Consider the following 20468-nt stretch of genomic DNA (forward strand, 5'->3'; position numbering starts at 1 on the left):
GATGTTGTTGTTGTGGGTCAGACTTTTATATAAAATAACATATTGTACCATAATACTGAAATTGAAGTCTCTGTAATTTGTTGCTTGATAAAAACAATCACAATATGGAGGAATGTCAACTTATCCGGAGTCAAATTTGCTTTTTCAGGTACAAACAAAACCGTATTTTCTTGAAATTTGAATGTAGGCGGAGTGAAGGTGGGATCTTTCCCTCCGAGTGCTCTGCGGTCTGAGCTTCTGTGGAGGCCCTGAAGGCACCACGAGTCAGGTCCAGCCCCCTCTCTTCAGATGTGTGTCAGTTGGACTGAAGAGGACTCACACACACACAAACACACACACACACACACACACACACACTCAAACACACGCACAAACACACACACTCAGTTCACAGAGCAGTGGATGATCTGATCTCACCGCTGAACAACTGTTGGTTTCCCTCTGATCTGATTTCAACAAGCTGCTTCGGGAAAAACCAAGAAGAGCGAATAAGGAGAAAAAGGAAAAAAGACGTAAAATATCCAGGCGTTAATCCTTCAGGAATCAGAGATGACAAGTCAACGGCTCCCCTCCTGCTCAGGTGAGTGATCACAACACGGAGAGTTGACGTTGACGTCCGTTATCAGGCACTCACACGGTTTATTCAGGGTTTATTTGATTCTGCGTGAACTAACTACCACACGGTGCATTGAACCCGTTGTTACCCGGATCCTCCTGCACTGTTTTCTCAACGTTTGGTGTCGACCTGGCGCCTTATTGTTATAAATCACATTTATTCTACTGTTTGGATGTAAATACTCAGTTAGTTGGTCTTTCCAACGGTTTCCCAATGTCACCACCAAATTATTCATATAGTAAAGAACACTATGGGGAATATTTGTCCGTCATCACCAAAAAGTTGAACCATAAACTGTATATAAAGATGGACAACATGACATCAGCAGTAATAAGTAGAAATATATATATATATATATAGAAAAATATAAATGGAATTAAACTGATATATACAGCGTAAAGAAATACATGATGTGAACATGTGGTGCTTTTGAGCAACAGCTGGTTTGTCTGTTGTGTCTGTTTTCCTGTCTTTAAATATTTATCTGTCCCAAGCGATTCTCAGACATTAACGAGACAGTGATGTTTTACAGTCACAGTATTTTAAGACCAAAAGTATTTTCTAGTTTGAACTGTTCTTTAAAGATATTTTATAGCTTATTTGGCATCAACATGTATTTTTTTCTTACTGTCTTAAATGTCTCTCTAACCGTCAGATCATTTAAGAGGCAGTCTGTGAAGTGTTCCATCATGGCTGCCTAAAGCCTCAGGGGTTCAGAAAGCAATATGGCCCCAGCCCTGACCAAAATCCTGAAAGATGGCCATGGCATCCACCTGTCCTCACCTCTTTCCTCTGTCAGAGGGGACTCCAATGGGAGAGCCATGCACAGGACTGAGCTGGATCCTCACATGAGGCCCACAGAGGACGGTGACGCCCAGATGTGGCTGAACCTCTCCTTCTGTCCCTCTCTGGACCCCTGCCTGCCAGCGAGACCCCTGAAGGTCCTTGCCAACCCTGTGCTTCCCCCATGTCTGGAGGCGTCTGCCAGCCAGTGGGAGTCGGTGGTCCTCTCCAGCCCTGCTTCTCTCCTCGGATTCCTCTCCTTTAATGAAGATCCGAGAGATTCTCATCAGGTGGTCTCGGTCCTACCAGGTGTACCAGACATGTTTTTAGGCCCTGTCCCTGAGCACAATAGCCAAGAGGCTTGTTTGCTGCATGGCCGGGGTGCTGCTCATGAATGTGGGCCAGATGGTGGTGATGTGCACCGCTCCCCTTTCACACTGACTAGTGTTTCTCAATCAGATTTCTTTGGGGAGATTAAGTCCCAGGACTGGGCTCCCTTTTCTCCACCCCCACCGACACTGACACAGGAGAGAGCAGCCAGAGTGGACTATGCTCCTCTAGCTTCAGAGCAGTCTTGCAGTGGCAGCTTGAACTTTGACCAGCTGGTACCCAGAGCTGTGCTGGAGGAGGCCATGAAGGAGCAGCTCTCTAGGCAGGAAGAGTTGCAAGGCCAAGCTTGGAGGCTGCAGAAGAGACTGCAAGCCCTGCTCGGAGAGCACGCTTTGCGACACTGCAACCAGCAGCTGGAGGGGCTGAAACAGCACATTCATCTTGGGGATGTACTTAACGACAGCCTGGACTCCAGCCATCTTGGTATAGTACCTCCACAAGTGGGTGGCAAACCCTTTCTGTCTTCACTAGAGTCGTCCACAGCATCATCTTCCTTCACGGAGCACAGAGAGTTGAGCCGCTCCAGCCAGGCGGTGCTGAGAGGCCTGCAGGAGGCCTTGGACTCTGAGGCCACAGCCAGCAGCAGCTCAGACGATGAGGTGGAGGAGGAGAAGAATGTCAGCAAAACCACAACATCACGTGTGTGAGTATCCAACAAGTAGAAGTAACTTTAATTGTATGATAAGACATATTAAATCCCTGAGGGTGGCTTTTATAGAGATGATGTTTATTTCTCTTCGCAATGCAAGGGTGGCAGATAATGGCAACTGTAGTGTTATTTTACTTTTACCTGTGTGTCTCATATGGAGCCACAGTATGTATGTGGCCATCACATCTGGTTATCACAGATAACTGCTCCAGAATCAAGCTACAAAGGAGAGACTGTAGAAATCCCCTGAACTGCAGGTTTTGCACATCAAATTGATGCGAATCATCATTCCCCACATCGTCAGGTATAAAGTTACTCACAGCTTGTGCTATTGTGAAGATAACAAAACCAGCTCAGAGGCGTCTGGACTGTTGTCACGCTTCCAGGAGATCTGTTGTTCTGTTCCAGCATTGGCTTTCCAGACCCAGCTGTGGTTCAGGCTGGAGTCATTGGCCTCGATTTAACTCAAGACAAGTGGACAATAAACAGACGCAGACTCTCATACTAGGGAACCTTTCAGTTCAGGACAGTGAAGGCACCGTAAACGAGATTAAAAACAGCAAAAAAATGTTGTAACTTTCAGTGGACGAGCATATTTAGTCACATCTGTTGTAAATTATAATTATTATAGTCAATCCCAATCATATGTGATTAATCACAAATGTCAGGGATGACAAAATAAAGACTTAATTCCGGATGACAGCATAAGTTGCGGAAAGTCAGCTGTTCAGTGAATGAGCTCCACTGTTATTCCGAAGTGTTGGACACATATTTGTCTTGGCCACGAGCGAAGTTTACAGTGGGGTTGGCACAAGTTTTGTCCTCCCAGTGTTATGATGTTTTTTTTAGCCATGCACACACACCCATTTCTCTCTTTATGCTGCAGTTGTAACGAATTCTGCAATAAGCCAACCCTCCTAATCCACAGGGCAGGAAATCAACACAGGCATGCCAGCAACCCTGCACCGTGCCAGCCATTCTGTGCCATCATGCCTCAGCTCTTCCTCTTTATAGTGAAAAATACCTTTCTCATATTTAAAATCCCTGTATGATGCTTCTTGGGTTTGTCCCATAGACTGTATAGAAAGATGGATGACCACGTCCTCAAAAGTGAAGCCGTAATATCAAGGATATGGATTCTGCCATTTTGGGCTTTTGACCTGAAAAATCTGCTCAGTAATGATTTTGTGCAGTCGTGGTATTAAAGGGATAGTTCACAGAAAAATGAAAATTCACTTATTATCCACCCACCACTGTGCCGATGGAGGCGTGGGTGGAGTGTTTGAGTCCACAAAACACTTTCAGGGGTAAACAGTATTGGAACCCCTTCTTCAGACGTATAAAAACAATTCGATTCGACCAATAGTGAGACAGTCTCAGCTTTCAATCGTGATGTTTCAACCTATTTTTATAGCATCAAATAACTAATTAAAACCAAATTTACTGTAAAAATTTGCTTTTGAACAAACATCAATGTGATATTTAACGTTTTAACTTTAAAGTTTGGTCAATATCCACTGACATGGAAGAAGCTGGGCTAATGACCTATACTTCAGGGGGCGATCCAGTTGATTTGGCTTCGCTTTTGGGCAGCTGTCATTTCCTCTATCTTTTTATGCAGTCTAAAGTTTGTCCCTTGTTTTTTGTGTGTCACAGCTTTTGCTGAGTGATGTTTTCGCAATTCCTTCATTTGTGCGGATGGTCTGTTAAGTTCTCGCTTGCGTCATTGTGTTACCAGGTCAATGCGCTTCCTGGTCAACATGAAGTGGAGATGTCAATGTGTTATTACTGTTCCCAGAAGTGGGGTAACATCCTGTTCCTGCTGGGTCATTGTAAAAAAGCTTTCAACCCATTATCACAGTGGTTTTGACTTCTGACCACTTTTACCTTTCTTTTAGGACTTAAGCCAGGTCTAGTTTAGATGCAGTGGCATTTATTTATGTATAGTTCTTCAAGGTGTCTGCTTTTTCCTGAATCAGTGTGATAAACAGAGAAAGTTTAAGTCTATTTATGTGATCTGAAAACTGGGACAAAAGGGAGTGTTTTATGAGCGCCTTTTTATTTGGCCAGCGTCAGTCGTTTAGGAGGTGTCAGCTTGCCTTTTGTCCGAGCGTGTTCTCTTCCTTCACGGAACAATGCTCTGTGCTTCATCAGTAAATCTCCCCCTGGGAGTTTTTGTGGCAGGTTCCTCCTCCTTGAGGATATCGCCATGGTGGAGAAGGAACAGGTCGTTGTCCTCCTCTAGAAAATGTGGAAACGGTTGACCTTTATGAACTTGTAACACACAGACTGTTTTGATTTCAGTTTGAAACCATGTGTCCACGTCGCTCTTTTTTATGCACTGACAGCAAGTCCTTCACACCTACAGCTGTTGCTCATTTTCTGTTTCCAGTCTGTTTAAATATACTGCATGGGAGTCTTTTGAAAGGCTAAATGCTGGAAAGTTAAACTGACACACCCAAAAACCCTAATGCGGCTACACAAGCCAAGAGCCGTGTTCAAAGAGGGGAATTCATAAGCCTAAAGAACTACTTGCTGGGGCTGGCCTGGGATTCCACCAGGATTTGGCAGCGCCAACTCATTCTTTCTCACTGTGGAGGGAGGCCAGTGGGTTGCTAGACCTCACACTTCATTCATATGTGTCAATAACTTAGTATAAAAGACAGAGTACTTGTGAACATGGACACTATCCGGCAAACCAACTCCTCTCCTCTCCTCTCCTCTCCTCTCCTCTCCTCTCCTCTCCTCCTCCTGATTCGCCTAATGCTCGGCAAGTATTCCTGGAATTTTCTCATTATAGAGTTGGAAAGAGCTGCAGGGCAGCCAGGTCTGGTCATTGTCTATGGAGGAAAGACATGGCCTACTGCTTAGCAAAGGGTATCAGCTTAGTGTGGAGTGACCTTTTCCACTGGTCGAAAAACCAACTAACACCCACAACCATCAGATTTTCGTCTGCAATGGGAATGATACAATCCGTATTCACTCCTGGGTCAAATGAGTCTGCAGTAGTTACAGGTTTTTATTGGCCTCGACTCTGATAATCAGTGATGGAAATGTGACACCAGGGTGAACTTGGTGAGTTGGTGAGACAGCAAACTTTTGCCTCAGGCAAACTCCTCTACTGGCAATCGGAAAGGAGTCAATTGTCTTTTTAGCCACGTTTAAAAAAGCCTGGCCATACCCTCTAAATTTACTGTAAAAGAGACTAAACTCAATTTAGAGCCAGTCGGTTACCATTTACTGTGTATACCTTGTTATTCATTCTCCTCCAGATCAACCACATACTAGGCTTGGGCAAGCAAAACAAATTTTGGGTATGTCATTTACTTTCAGGCTAATATTAGTTTAGCTACCTTGTAATACCAAATATTATCGTAAAGTATTCTGTGAGTATCTGCTTCCTGACCGGCCTAACCTTTCTCTGTCCTGCATCCGAGTGTTTGAAGTGGGGGGAGTCACTCCCTTTCTGAGCCAAGGTCCAAGAGCAGTGCCATAGCAACTATTGCCCCGCTGAAGTCAGCCAGCCACACACACACACACACACACACACACACACACACACACACACACACACACACACACACACACACACACACACACACACACACACACACACACACACTCAAGATAAATGTTAACTGCACAGGCTAGTGCCATGGAAACACACTATAGACACACACCACACAAATCAACAATGTTCTATTCTGTGGGCTAGATAAGCTTTTGTGCTTCAGCAAAATGCAGCCCTCCCTCCAGACAGTGTTAGGATGCTAAACGATTTACACTCTATACTGCAACATGGCTGTGTAAAATAGGTGGTATGTTGACTGTGCTGCAGTACAAATGTGTCAAACTGTTTGGTCTGTCTTTACTCTTTTTGTGTCGCTCAGTCTCACTCTCTGGTGACACACATGTTCCTGCTAGGGATACTCATATGCTAACCTCTTCACACACTTCCTGTCCAGCAGATGTATTTGGGTTTTTATGACCCACATTTAATATACTTAAATTGTTGCTGCCTTCATAACCAAATTCCAAAGCGTTACAAGGACATTCTCTTCTTGTGAGGTTGGATCAGAGTCTGAAGCTTCTGACAAAAGTGAATAAAACATATTGTAATACTATAACATGGGTGTAACTGTTCTCTCTCTCTCTCATCTGCCACTCCACCCCTCCTGGCAGCAGCAGCAGCAGCAGCAGATGTGCGAGGCGATGGCTGGAAGAGAGAGTGGAGCTGGGCAGCAGATGGAGCTGGCTGCAGCTGCGTCTGTCCGAGCTCGAGGGGAGGATACAGCAACTGGTGGAGCTCCACAAGCATATCCGCTCGTCCAAAGTAAAACAATACTCCTCTGTTTCCACCTCAGTAAAGGGCAGTTGACATAATGTAACATCTGGCAGATATAACTGGCAAATACACATGTTTTTGTTAAGTAGATCAGTTTTGTGTAAAGATATCATCAACTTGTTGTATCTAGACAACTTTGGTGTCTTGCTGTATCAGGCTAAGTTTTGTTGAGATAGGTTTTCTCACGTTCACATTTTACTGAGCAATAACTAACCACTAGGGGACAGAGATTCTGGAACAAACCGTAGACTGTATGTAAAAATGGACGAAATGGCAGCTCCCCAAAAATGAAGCCAAGAAGGCCTCAATCTCCCTATTGTGTCTGTCTACATTATAGGTCATAAACCCCACCTCCTCCATGTTAGTGGAGAGGACATGGACCAAAGTCAAAATAAACAGCTATTTTTTCTCAAAGATAGTTTGTGCTATTTGAAGTAGTTATTATCTCTCATGTATGTTCAAATTTTCATCTTCCTGGTACGTTTGGTTTAAATTGCTGATATGATGTGGGGTGAAACGTCACGATTGACAACTGAGACTGACTCACAATTGGTTGAGCGCCTTTATCGATGACCTTTTTATTTTTAGCTCCATCCAAATTACGTCATTTGCGCAAGATGGCGGCACTCGTATCAGGGATATTTTGGTGTTATTTCTGAGTTGTGGGAGGAAGTGGATTTGCGTCATCCATCTTTATATACAGTCTATGGAACAAACTCACAAAACCTTTGGTTCTGAAAAGCTACATGACTATGAACATATAATATATGAATCAATAGATTAGATCTATTTTTTCAGTCATGATGGTCGTTCTTAAAAAGGATTTCCTGTTAAAAATTCAACAGTGTAATATATTTTTTTTTCTGTGGCTCTAAGGGTGGTGTGGTGCTCGCAGCGTCCCAGCCGCTGACAGACAGGCAGATTCAGCAGACCCTGCTGAAGGAAGTGGAAGGGTTATGCTGCACAGCGTCAGATGCTGACACTGAACCTTGCAGCCCCACACACCTTCTGCACAGCATAGAGAGGCAGGTAGGTGAGAGGAGCTAGTACACACACACACACACACACACACACACACACACACACACACACACACACACACACACACACACACACACACACACACACACACACACACACACACACACACACACACACACACACACACACACACACACACCTATAATGGAGAGTATGTCTGGAGTCAAGAGGATTAATAATCCAATAATTCTTCTACACTTTGTTAGGACATCAACCTTTTTTAACGTACTTTTTTTTCATACCGATCTCTGTGAGGGAAATATTAATCTAATTCATTATCAACAATTATCTTGTTTGACCTGTGTGTTCCTATGCTAAATTGCAAACTGCAAATGGGATGCATTTCCAATCATCCTTCCACCTGTAAAGACTGTTAATGGCATTAAAAGCTCTACATAGATTAAAATGTGAATCGGTTCATTTTCATGGATTTTAATTTAGTGAAAGATACAATAATGGGCAGATACTTACGAATCACCGTCAGGCATTTAATCATTTCAGAGACATTTGTTTGAAAAAGATACTTAAGTGCAAGTTTTTTTAATAACATTTCCGTGCACCAGCTGAGGTTGTTGAATACAACCCCAGCTGTGCATCCTTGGGGCCAAGATAGAGCAAAAATGTTATTTAGATGGTTAAGAATGTTTTTCTGTACTTTTGAAAGTGCATATATTTGTTTGCATATATCTACCGTTTACAAGTTTTCATTTAAAATCAGATAAAGTCATAATCAATGTGTTCAACAGCAGATTTAAGCCACATCAAGCTCTGCAGTGAGACAGTTGAAAGGAATGTACATGATAAATAATCATTAACATGTAACAAACGATGACAAAAGAGGCTTCTGAGGTTAAAAACAACCAGGAATCTTTAATGAGTGTGTTCTTTGGTAGCATGAATAACAGGGAAGGTACCTGCATTGGCATTTTGTATGGAAATCCCAAAAAACATCACACATCACGTGTCTCTCTCTGATCATTCGATAATCACTTCAAAGCTAAGGACATTAGAGAACTGAGAGAACAGTTTGTTGGTGACTCCATCACACGCTGTCACTTCTCTTTCTGTTTAGACGACGGACTGTCAATTCGTCACTTGTGAAATGTTTTTATGCTGGTGACGTCTCTCATTACAGAGCGCCCAGCTCAGCCAGATCGTCAGAAGTCTGATGCCTCCTCTCAGCTTTTCACCGCTCTCAAAACAAGCACGGACCTGTAAAGACAAGAGATCCTTCACCAGGTGGAGAACACACACAGCGAGAGTGTTGCACATATATCAACATGATCTGTGATGCTCATGAGTTGGGGCTAAAGGATACAAACACTGTGTAGTTCAGAGACTATGAATTTTGGCACCAATCTGAAATGGCTAAGGAGGTTACGTTTTCACCCGTGTCTGTTTGTTTGTTGGTTGGTTGGTTTGTAACCAGATTATTAAAAACACTATTGGTCGGATAACCACGAAACTTGGTGGAAGGATGGTATGAGTCAAGGAACAACCCATGACATTTTGGTGCGGATCCATAGATCTTGATGAAGAAAATCAGGCATATTTAGGGAACTGACATTTTGGCTAAACTCTCTTTACAGCTATCTGCATTTGAATGCAAATCAATTGAAAAGACATGCTCTTATTTTCCATCAGACAAGCTTATAACACTAAATAATAGTTTGACTGATCAGTTTTATCCACTGTCTGTTTTTAGCCTCGGCTGTAGAATACATTATCATGGCTGAGCCCATGCTCCCTGTTTGTAGTGTAACCCAGTGGAACAGTCGGGTCCCATCTGGCCTGACTTGAATCATCCCTTCATGTTCTTCCTTCTTGCTGCCTTTTTAACTCTCTGCCTGGCTCTGAAGATAAATGCAATGTAATAAATAGAAGACGCTCTGCTTGTTAATGCATCAACGGGAAAAAGGGTTTTTAAGTAAGTTATTTGTTTCAGCTCGTCCTTTGTGAACAGCATCTGAGAGACGCAAGACCTTCAGAATCTTGCCCTTTTATTGCCTGTGATCTGATCATGAATCACATCCCTGACATTTACATGGCCTCATGTGATCTCGTCCCTTCAGTGGTCAGAGAGAAGATGATGCTTTTCTGCCCGGCGGCTCTAAGAGACAGAGACTGGCGACCACAAGGCGGTACAAGGCTGATGCGTGGGTTTGTGCCCGAACCCGGCCTTTGGTCTCCTACCACAAGCCCAAACTGTTCACTTTCAACACACACAACTCCAGCAGTTCACAGGTAGGCCTGCGTGCATTCTCCTCCATTACCCAGCCCGTCCATCTGAACATTTACTAACAACTAACTGTCAAACCACACAAGCACATTCTCTATGGCAACTGGAATATCTGTAGTGCACATATACACATCCAATAGAAGTCTTTCCTGAGGATACGATATGTCCTGTTCATGTTATTACTTATTCACTACCCCCATTGTATTATTATCTTTTTGCTAAGATTACTTGTTTATTGGTATATACGCCAAGGCACAAAATATGTAATCACGTGTGTATCAGGACTGGCTCACGTATCCCATGCATCCGTTTGGAGGGTCCCTCAGAAATTCCAGATCTCGATTAAGATTCAGATTATTGTCATTCAAACCATACAGAAGACAAGTGCATTACATTACTTTCAGCTCCCAAATGTAATTTAGAAGGTTTCCTAATTATGTAGAGCTATCTAAAGTTTAATAAAAAGAATAAACAGATAAATATGGTACAAACAGACATTAGGATATTGCATGCAAATGAATGAAATGACATATAATGTGAATCCAGCGGGGGGGTCCGCTGCTGTGTTCTCACATCTACTTCTCCTGGATTTTTACGGACACATGCACGTCCTCCGGAGAAAGTTCGGAGGAACTGCGGAGTTCAGTGCACTACTGAAAGCAGCTTATGTTAAGACTTGAGAAGCCCATCCCCCTACACCTTACATCTTCTCATTGTATAATTATTCTTAGCTTAATCCTGCTCTGTGCTGCTCATACAAATCAATTTTGTCATGGATACGCTAGTGTTTATATTCATTAGTGCTTCTTGTATCCCTGCACAATGCGAGTGCCTGCATTTGTTATTTTCCCCCTTCTCTCTCTCCTGAGGACAAGTGCTCATCACTATGCTTTATTGCTGTACCACCAGCCAACTCTACGTAACCACAGGGTTTCACGGTAAAGGTTGGAAAGCTGATGAACACGTTACATTATATAAAGGTTATATTCGTCAATTGATCTAATAAAAATTACTCACTTATAAATGTTAAATGTGTCTTCAAAGCAGTTGCTCTTGGCCCTGTTTCAGTGAGGGCTGCCACATCGCTTAAGAAGCCCCTCAAATTAAATAGGAATTAATGTTTAAAGCCCCACACCGGCTTTTAATCAAACACTAATATCTGATGGATTTGCTTCAAATAAACAAATCTAATCTGTGGTATTATTTGAAAGCTCCAGCCTTTATTTAGCTCCAGGGGTGCTAATGCATAATGCTATGTTCTTACTGCCAGTAGATAAACAATATGTTGCAGTTTATTTTTAGTGGCCGTCTTTATTTAAAGCTGCACCAATAAATATGTTGGTGGATGAAATGACTGAATGTAAACCCAAGTGGTTGTTCGTTGTAAACAACTCACAGTGAACAAGTAAATCTGGATTGTAAAAAAATCTCCTTTTCTACCTCATCTTTGAGACTGAGCTGGTCCTAGAGGATTGTGGATCAGTCTTACACAATAGAACACAAGTCCATTGGGCCTGTGATGGAATCCTAAGATATAATCCTTATTGCATGAGAAATATAAATATACAGACTATTGAGATACAACATCTATCTGAACACTATTATTTCAGACTGTTTAAAAATACCAGAGCCGTTACAGCTGCTATAATTAACGGCACCAAGCCAACATATTATTGCCAGATGACAAACCTTCCTTAAAACCATGTGATGATAATTTTTCTCTTTCTCTTGTTTTCTTTTCTCTTGTGCTCCAGGAGCCGTGGAAGTCCATGTCCACACTCAGCTCTTCACTCTCCTCATCTTCCTATTCGTGCTGCTCCTCTCCCGCTGTCATGTGTTCTGATGCCGACTGCAGCTCCAGCAGCTCGGCCCTGACCTCCAGGAGAAAGAGCTCCAGAGCTCACTGTGCGATGTCTCTTTCATTTGGTAGGAGAAAACTTAACATAGCATAGTGAGGAGGTTTTTTCGCCGCAATTTTGTATCATATGTGTTGTCCTTGATTGCATTTGCTTCACAACGATACATTTTTTCATTTTGACCAACCTTACGCTGTTTACTCTCCACCCAGGCACTCCTCAGGCCCACCCCCCACAGAGAGCCCTCGCTCGAGAAGAATGGTCCCAGAGGACGTTAGTTGACGATGCCCAATCGCCCACTCCAGTACACTTCAAGAGACGCACCTCCACGCCACTGCACAACAGTAAGATCCTGCCCTTTACCAGCAGTGATTACATATCCTTTTTATCTGTGTGCTCTCACATCCTGTCTGCTCCTGTCTACTTCTATTTTGCTCCACTCTGTGAGGTTTGGTCCATTTTCACCAACACAGTAGAAAACATGCAGCATCTTATTGATCCAGTCGGTTTAGATGTTGCCTGTGAGCAAGTTCAGAGCCTGACTGTAACCTGCTGTGTTGATGTCATAGTCAACCAATAAGCAATATGACAGGAAGGCAGGTTTGCTTTTTAAAAGACTGGACCTGCTGTTTTGTTGTCTTTATTTAACTAACAGATGGAGACCTTGCCTTATATTGGAATGACTGGAATGGTGGTAATTCCCATTTTGAAACATAGAAATCATAAAGCCTTTATTGTCTTTGTAAGAGCTGTTTGGTTTGTTTACTTTTGTTTGTTTTTTGTGAGTGTAGATACAGGCTGATGAACATGTAAATATGCAAGTTGAATGATAGGCTGTACATGTATGTGTGCACGTTTATTTACACGCACCATCATACTAACTTTATTTTTATGTTTAGTTATTTTAGTTGCCATTATTATATATTTTATCTGCACTATCCTTTTTTTTTCTCATCATAAAATACACAAATATTATAAGACTGTTGTTGGTATGATTAATATTATACAAGTAAATGTAATTCTTTATTAACTCTGGAACTTTATACAAAACAAGGATATTGATTTGAGCGAGTTCACAGAAATTCACCTATGTGCACATGTGATGCTTTAAACTTTTAAACCTGCTGTAGCTGATGTTATCACTCAACATCTCAGGAGTCATAATTGCCATTTACTTTTACTTTCAAAGTTGTTAACATATAATTTGGGAATATAATATAATATTATCTTATCTTATATTCTATTCTATTAGTTCATTTTTTATTATATATTATCATTATAAACTGTTAAGATAATTATCTCATTGCTTGTCTTCAGTAAAGAGACACTGAGGAAAAAGATGCTGCTGTAAAGCCTCCCACTGTCTCTGCTTGTTTTCTCCCTGTGGACCAGTGTAATCGGTTGCTAGCATGTCAGAAATCCCCCTGTGTTTGAATGAGGCTTTAAAGGTGAACAGTAGATTGACATGAAATCATTCAGCATTTCATTGATTTTTAAATTGTGTCTGACTATATTTGTATAATTAATGATTATTTGCCTTTGCATTTACACACCTATTGGCAGCTATTATTTCAGTGGCTTTTGTGGTCGTCCACAATGGAGATTGATGAGCCACAGGAACCATTGATTGGTTGATTGTAGGATTTCCCCTGTTTATCCAGGGAGGGTTGACTAAACCTTATATATGCACTTTTTTTCCTTTTGTGTTAATTACTGAGGTAAAAATAGACACAGAATGATGTGTCAGAACTAAGAGGTTCTAAAGGTGGAGACACAAAGGAAGGAGATTGAGAATGGATGAACACATCACTCACCCATCACCCTGTCGATTTCCTGTCAGCTTGAATAATCTTATTCTCCTTTGTGGAGAGCAGAAGAAGGAGAAGACAGTGTTTCTCCTCATATTATCCCCTGACATGTGGCAACAACCCTGTTATCCTTTCTGGTCATAGTTAATAAAGAATGGGTTAACAGTCAAAACAAGCAGGAGATAGAAACATGGGCAAATGACTTGGAGAATAATGATGGAAATGAATTTATAGTTAACTAAGGAAGCTATTTTTGTCTATATAGAGATTTTTTTCAGTTGTTCCTAATGAGGAGAGAGCATTTGTGGACCCAGAATGTTCTTATGGGATTGGATGAAATTCTCCTCCGTGTCCTGTAATGTGTCATTGATATAAAAGGTGGATTTTAAGCATTAGTCCATTAATTCATTTCTTCATTACCTCTTCCTTCCTTCTTTTCTCCTCATGAATTCTTCAGGAGTTCTGTGTGTACATTTCAATTATTATTTTTTGTCTCGTTAATCAAATGAGAGAACAGGTTAAAAAAATGTACATTTAGCACATGTAAATAATTACTGGTGGTGGGCCCAGAACACTGAGACCAATGGTTAAGGATGAGCTTCTGTACTATTTAACCAAAGTGTAAAATCCCAGAGGAGCTGAAGGGGAGGTTGGAGGGAAAGAATACTCCTGTAGTGTATGAACTCAGGTATGTGTGTGTGCGCGCGCGCGTGTGCGTGTGTGTGTGTGTGTGTGTCATCATAGGTCACAAATACAAGCAGCATGCAAGACATCTTAAAAGCAGAGTTATGGGTCTGTCACCTATCAGGATGACAGGCTCTGCTCAGGGTCGACACAGGAGAGCCAATCAGAAGGAGAGGAAGAGGAGACACAGCCACAGGCTTGAGGAAGGTGTGTGACGTATGCAGTGTATGTTCACACTGCATCGCAAGTAAACAGTAAATCAGTCTGTGACACTTGGCGTCACTCGGTTTGTGTGACATGTTTTGACGCAGTTTTTAAATCAATGATGTGTGTGTGTGTTTGTGCCCAGATTATAAAGATGTCCTGTACCGGTCATGTGAGCCGGAGGGAAGTTCAGACGACGTGCTGGAGGAGAGCTACACACAGTTTCCACGCAAGCAGGACTCGCAAGTAAATCATTTACAGATTACATTAGAAGACAGAAGCTTTTAACTTACTGTTTGCTTCTCAATCATAACTCACAGGCAAAATATTAATTCTTCGATCTAGTTGAAAGGAATTTTATTGACCGTATAGTAACTCAATTAACACAGAATCCAGATCATTATCCACATCTGCACCAAATGTCCCCTGTTCATAGATATTAGCACTCAACAGATCTGATCTCTACATTATTTCTAGAGAATGCTGAATCTCACAATGTTAAAGAAAGAGGAACAAATACCTGGATCTGCTCCCTTAATCAAATTCTCTCCAGATGTTTTGGGTCTTCCTTGGCCCATACCACACGCTTCCACCAATTTTCAAATCAATCGGTTCCAAGCTGTTTTTTATTTTTTTAATACTGCTAACAGACAAACAAACAGGGATGAAATTATTACCTACCAGGTCCAGATGATTACAGGGTCAAATGTTGGATAGAAGTTAAATGTTTTTGAATTTTTATACTTGAAATGAAATTGTACATTGAATTAAATCCTATATTTACTTCAAATGATTCCCACTCACCAGACAACATCTGTGTAACGCAGATCCACATGCATCACTTGATCACTGTATCTGTTAAATGTGCGAGGACTGTGTCGGTCTGTGTGAACGTGTCTGAATCATTGGTGTGAAATGTCACGTTGCTCTTACTTCAGCTCGGCATGTTTCCTTTCAGGGCTCTGTTCGCAAACGCCAGGGAGAGAGTGTGTACAACATCAACAACATTGTCATCCCCATGTCACTGACCAAAGTGGAGAAGCTGCAGTACAAAGACATCCTCACACCGCGGTATGGAGAACACCCACCCGTAAAGGATTGGCATCAAAGTCACTTTTGTATTATGTCAAAAAACGAAGCACATGAAGTTATTTTTCACGTACCCTAAACACTTTAATAAATGTATTAACTATATGTAGTTCGTTTTTTAATAAATGATGATAATAAAAAATGATTTGTCTTATTATGGATTTATTTCCCAAATTTACAGGTTGATTATCTCTGATTCGTAACACTGTTGGTTTCAGTTAACATTCTGCTTGTGATCTTTGAAAGACAGAAATAGAAAGTGGCGTTTCACATTGTCCATTGATGTTATCATTCTTTCTGCAGGTGGCGGCTGCTGTCCAGCCAGTCTACGAGAGAGAAAGAGACAGAGAGGAAGGAGGACAGTGAGGAAGCACAGGTAATGTCTTGTACCTTTAGACATGAGCACTTTATTTGAATTTGTTAAAAAAACATCATCCTCATCCCCTTGGGTTGTGTGCAGGTTGAGGAGCTCAGCGATGAAGCCTTTGCTCAGAGGTACGTTGCTTTGGAGAAGAAAGAGAAACTGCGCTGGTCCTCCTGGGGAAAGAGAAAATGCTTCAGGCATCTTACAAGGTACACACACACACACACACACACACACACACACACACACACACACACACACACACACACACACACACACACTCACTAAGTCCTAGTATCCATATTGTTGTTTTAGATTCCTTGACTTGTTTTTAAAGCACTTCATATTCTTGCACCAGCATACATGTCTCACATGCTTGAAGTGTATTAACCTTCTGGTACAAATCAGTTAGCTGTTCCACAGTGCAGGACAAAAACCTGTGGTGAGGCAGTTTTAAGCTTTTATGCTCCAAATCGAGTTAAGGTCCTGAGAGCAGCCAGAAATACTGAAACCTTTAAAAGTAAGTCATCTCTTCAGTCACGTTTGATTAAGTTTGGTTTATAGACATTACTTTATTTTATTCCATTTATGTAGTAAACCCCTTGAAAACATGGAAATAGTAATTTTCTAGTCAAGGAAACAAAGATCTGATTAAAATGACAAGATATCTTTGAAATAATCTTTATTGTCTTGGAATTTTTTTTATTGCAATTTACCTCCTTACCCACATCGCCTATGTAAACTTCAGTGCATAAACTAAACTAAAACACCACATCCTTATACCTACTTGATGACATAATCAATAATGTCAGAAAGCTGGTAGCACAAGTTCAAAATTCAGCATTCTCAATTCCAGCCGAGACTCCCGGAACTATACCTGTAAACCTCACCGAAAGCAACGTTACCACATGCATCAGGAATAAAGAATTAATAAGACTTTCTCAAATGCCAGAAACGACAGGCAGTGTTTGTCCCAGCTTTTAATACTTAAATCACAAGATCACAACAAAGAGAATCATGTGACAGTCGGATTAGAATCCTGAGCTCACAAAGACTGTGCTGACTCTGCAATGCAGCTGTTGGAGAGTCAGTGTGTTCACCTCTGTGCATGTAAATACAATCTGTGTGAAAGTGGAATGCTGAGAGGTCTCTTGGCAGAGTTTCATGGGGTATGCTTGTTTTTTCACTCCAGATCTGGCAGCAGGCTGTCAGGCGGTGGGGGCGGGGTGTTCACATCAGGAGAGGAGAGCTCTGTGGAGTGGAGCGGTGCTCAGCTGGAAACAGACGAACAGCCGAGCTTGGAGGAGTGGCTGGTGAGATCAAAAGCAACACAGCTGAAACCTCAAATCCACCAAACCAATATCTGAATATCAGAAGATTAGGATCCTGGTGACATAGGCAGGAACTCACTAGTTATTCATTACATTACAAGCTCTTAATTACAATTTCACTGTCCTACTTTAATTGCTTAAGTTCAGTCCTTGATCAGGATATTCTTTGTTTGGTCGATGTTTCCACGCTGATAGCAGCTGGTGGTTTCTGAAATGGGTTTTACACTGGAGGGAAGAACTTTTTTCTCAGATGTAACTCAAATTGAATAATAATGAGCCTGGGGTCAGAGTGGGTCAAAGATCCTAGTTGTCAATTCTTTCCTTCACAATCAAAATTATAAAAAGACCCAGATTTGGGATAAATATGCGAAATGGGAAAAACGGCTAGGTTGACATGTTTTGTTTTTTAGGCTGAAAAAAAATTTGGTATTTGAGTTTTTCTTCTTAAAAACTGCAACATTCTTTTTTTATCGTGTTCCTCCAAAACATTTTCAGACTTTCAAATTTGCCACTGTTTCCGTTGGGGAAGTTCAGAAACGTTCAAACTTGAGTTTTGAAAGGGCACAGCTTTATTTTGAAACTCTGCAGACATACACCTGCACTCCTGTTGCAGTCTGTTATTTCAGAGCTGAGTTTGCAACACCCACTTTTCAGAGATTGACCCACACATTGATTTTGGCAGAGTTCTCCAGCAGCTCTGTTCTTGGAACTTCGAAACCCATGTTTTGAATAAGAGTAGGGATCCAGGAGGCAGGGGCATTTGCTAAACGTATTACTTGCTCTGTGCTGAAATACAATAACATTTCGGGTTTATGACGTGTTGACAGACTATGCCCAGGACTCTTTTTTTCTAACGCGGAATTTCGACCTTTCAAAGCCTTTTTTTCTTCTAGTTTTAGAATGTGGCTTAACATTTATCCCATGCCCAGAGGTAAAATAAACTGACTGATGTATTCATTTGCTTGTACAAAATTATTTCTCACTTCAACCCCAAAACATCGAGGGACTGAAAGATGTTTTATGTAGCGTTCCAGTCCGGGATGAAATTGTGTCATTTGTGCGTGAGCAGAATTAGAAAGAGTATGTTACATTAAAATGCACTGCAGACTATTCAGTAGTCCTTCCCAGGAGTGTTGTGTGTGTTATAAGGCCTAGAAGGATTCTCGAGAGCCAACACAGATACTCGTCGCCCCTTTCTTGAATCGACGTTGCTCTGATTGCAGTGCTCTCTCAGGTTTTTGATTTGATTGGACGAGTGAGTCGATACTAAACCAGACCGTCCTAATCAACCTTCTCCACGCCACAAATTTCCTCCTTCACTGCCTTACACTACTTATGCACCCATACAAACCCTGATTGAAGCACAACGTTAGCTTTTTTATTTTAAAACAGGCAACTGAGCCAAGCACAGTCCAAATTCAGAGAAGGGACGGATATGGGAAAAGCAATTGTCATGATTCAGAGCATTATTTTAGGGGGTCATTGCATAAATAATATATCAGATAAATGTGTTACACTCTCATCTCTGTGTCTATAGCAATCAATACCCACAATACAAACTAAACTCTGTTGTGGAAAAACAAGCCAGTTACAGTTCTGTGTCCTGTCTCACCTCCAGCAGCCTCAGACACCGTGGGAACGACGAGTGTTTCCTCTGGACGAGGATGAGGACGAAGCCCTCCTCTCTGACAGTTTAGTGTGTTCAGATTCTGGTTATGATCCGCATCAAAGAACTCCAACTCCCAGCTCTCCCCAGCACGATCCTCAGGTGCTACACTGCCCTCTGGTGAACAAAGCAGCAGCATTACACCTCAAGGCAGCTGAGGGAGCTGTGCCTTAACCCTTTTTATTGTAAGTCAGGAAATATTGTGAATATTGTGTTAGTTATCTATTCAATAATGGATTCCTTTTTTTGTGTGCATTTATTCATTCATTCAGTATATATTTTTTATTTTGGATGTGAATTTACTCAGAAAAAAAGGACCTTTTTAAATGGGAAATCTCTTTTTTTGCCAATTAATGAAACTGGGAACAAGACCATTATTACTGAATAACACTGAGATTATAATATTGTCAGAAAAATGAACGTTTCATTTAAAAACTGTTGCAGCTTTCTGAAAACTTGCTTCACTTTCCAAATAGTTTTCATGTCAAGTATTAGCAGGCGAGTATTTCGCATTTTGTTGTACTTTTCATCAAGTCCAGGTCTCAGTCATACGATTCTAATAAATAGGAATGTTTTAAACAGTTACTTATATGACTTATATGTTATATTTGTAAATTAAATAATAATTGTACTATTTCCTCTCCAGATTGCCTCACGTCTGGGAACGGGAGGAGAAAATGTGCCCTGGGAGCCTCGATTGTGTATAGTGATCTGATGTCATTAGATAAATACTTTTAAGCAAAAGCTTTTATTTTGTGAATATTGTAACACGTGTAGTTGTAACTGTAGCTCCTGCTACACTTTCAGGTTTTAATGTAAAGAAATGTATACCAGCACAACTCCCCTGTAGTCTCAGGTTTGTGTACTGTTTGTAGTTATCACCTGCTATTTATTTCCACTGTTGTCTTAACAGGTCTGTATAGAAAGACTTAAATATATACATATGTCAACCTTAACCTGAGTTACTTGAGCTTTTTTGATTTCATGGTCTTTGTTGATAAATGTCAAAGCGACAGGTCAGTGGGGAGATATCAAATATATCCTTCTTTTTATGAAGAAAGCAAAATCGCATTTATCAATTTAAAGATGAGTAAACTTAGTTAAAAATAGGGTATGTCATACTTTTCCTGCCTTTATATTATATTTATATAAATATGTATATTGAGTGGGAATGATAAAGTATATAGTTTTGTTTCAGTCATGAAATATGTCTACAAGTTTATTTATCTATGATGTCATTGATGCAAGCTAATACTGGAAGAAGAGATACATGTGAGACAATTTCACTGATTTCAATGATTAACTGTCGCTGTAACCTCCATATTTATATAGTTAATGTGGGTCATAGCTTTTTAAGGCCTTAGTCCCAGTGAAACAGCTCGTACTTTGATCCCATATGAATA

At 41.1% G+C, this 20468-nt stretch overlaps 1 protein-coding gene across 8 annotated transcripts; it reads left to right on the forward strand.

The window, feature by feature from the left end:
- Window positions 1–364: 364 nt before the first annotated feature.
- kansl1l (KAT8 regulatory NSL complex subunit 1-like) lies at window positions 365–20042 on the forward strand. 8 transcript variants are annotated; one of them, XM_034574457.1, is made up of 16 exons: window positions 365–580; window positions 1272–2432; window positions 6618–6771; window positions 7660–7812; window positions 8960–9063; window positions 9897–10068; window positions 11818–11989; window positions 12132–12263; window positions 14472–14618; window positions 14761–14861; window positions 15574–15686; window positions 16008–16080; window positions 16165–16277; window positions 17261–17381; window positions 19021–19250; window positions 19712–20042. In XM_034574457.1, exons 2-15 carry the CDS (start codon window positions 1342–1344, stop codon window positions 19237–19239), a joined length of 2865 nt encoding a protein of 954 aa, XP_034430348.1. In that variant the 5' UTR covers window positions 365–580; window positions 1272–1341; the 3' UTR covers window positions 19240–19250; window positions 19712–20042. The 8 variants fall into 8 exon arrangements, with proteins under 8 accessions (XP_034430348.1, XP_034430347.1, XP_034430349.1 ...); XM_034574456.1 differs by having other exon boundaries at window positions 365–578; window positions 1269–2432; XM_034574458.1 differs by having other exon boundaries at window positions 365–578; window positions 1269–2432; window positions 6621–6771.
- The last annotated feature ends 426 nt before the right edge of the window (window positions 20043–20468 follow it).

Source organism: Hippoglossus hippoglossus, chromosome 21 (assembly GCF_009819705.1).
Source record: "Hippoglossus hippoglossus isolate fHipHip1 chromosome 21, fHipHip1.pri, whole genome shotgun sequence".
In the NCBI taxonomy this organism is placed as follows: domain Eukaryota; kingdom Metazoa; phylum Chordata; class Actinopteri; order Pleuronectiformes; family Pleuronectidae; genus Hippoglossus; species Hippoglossus hippoglossus.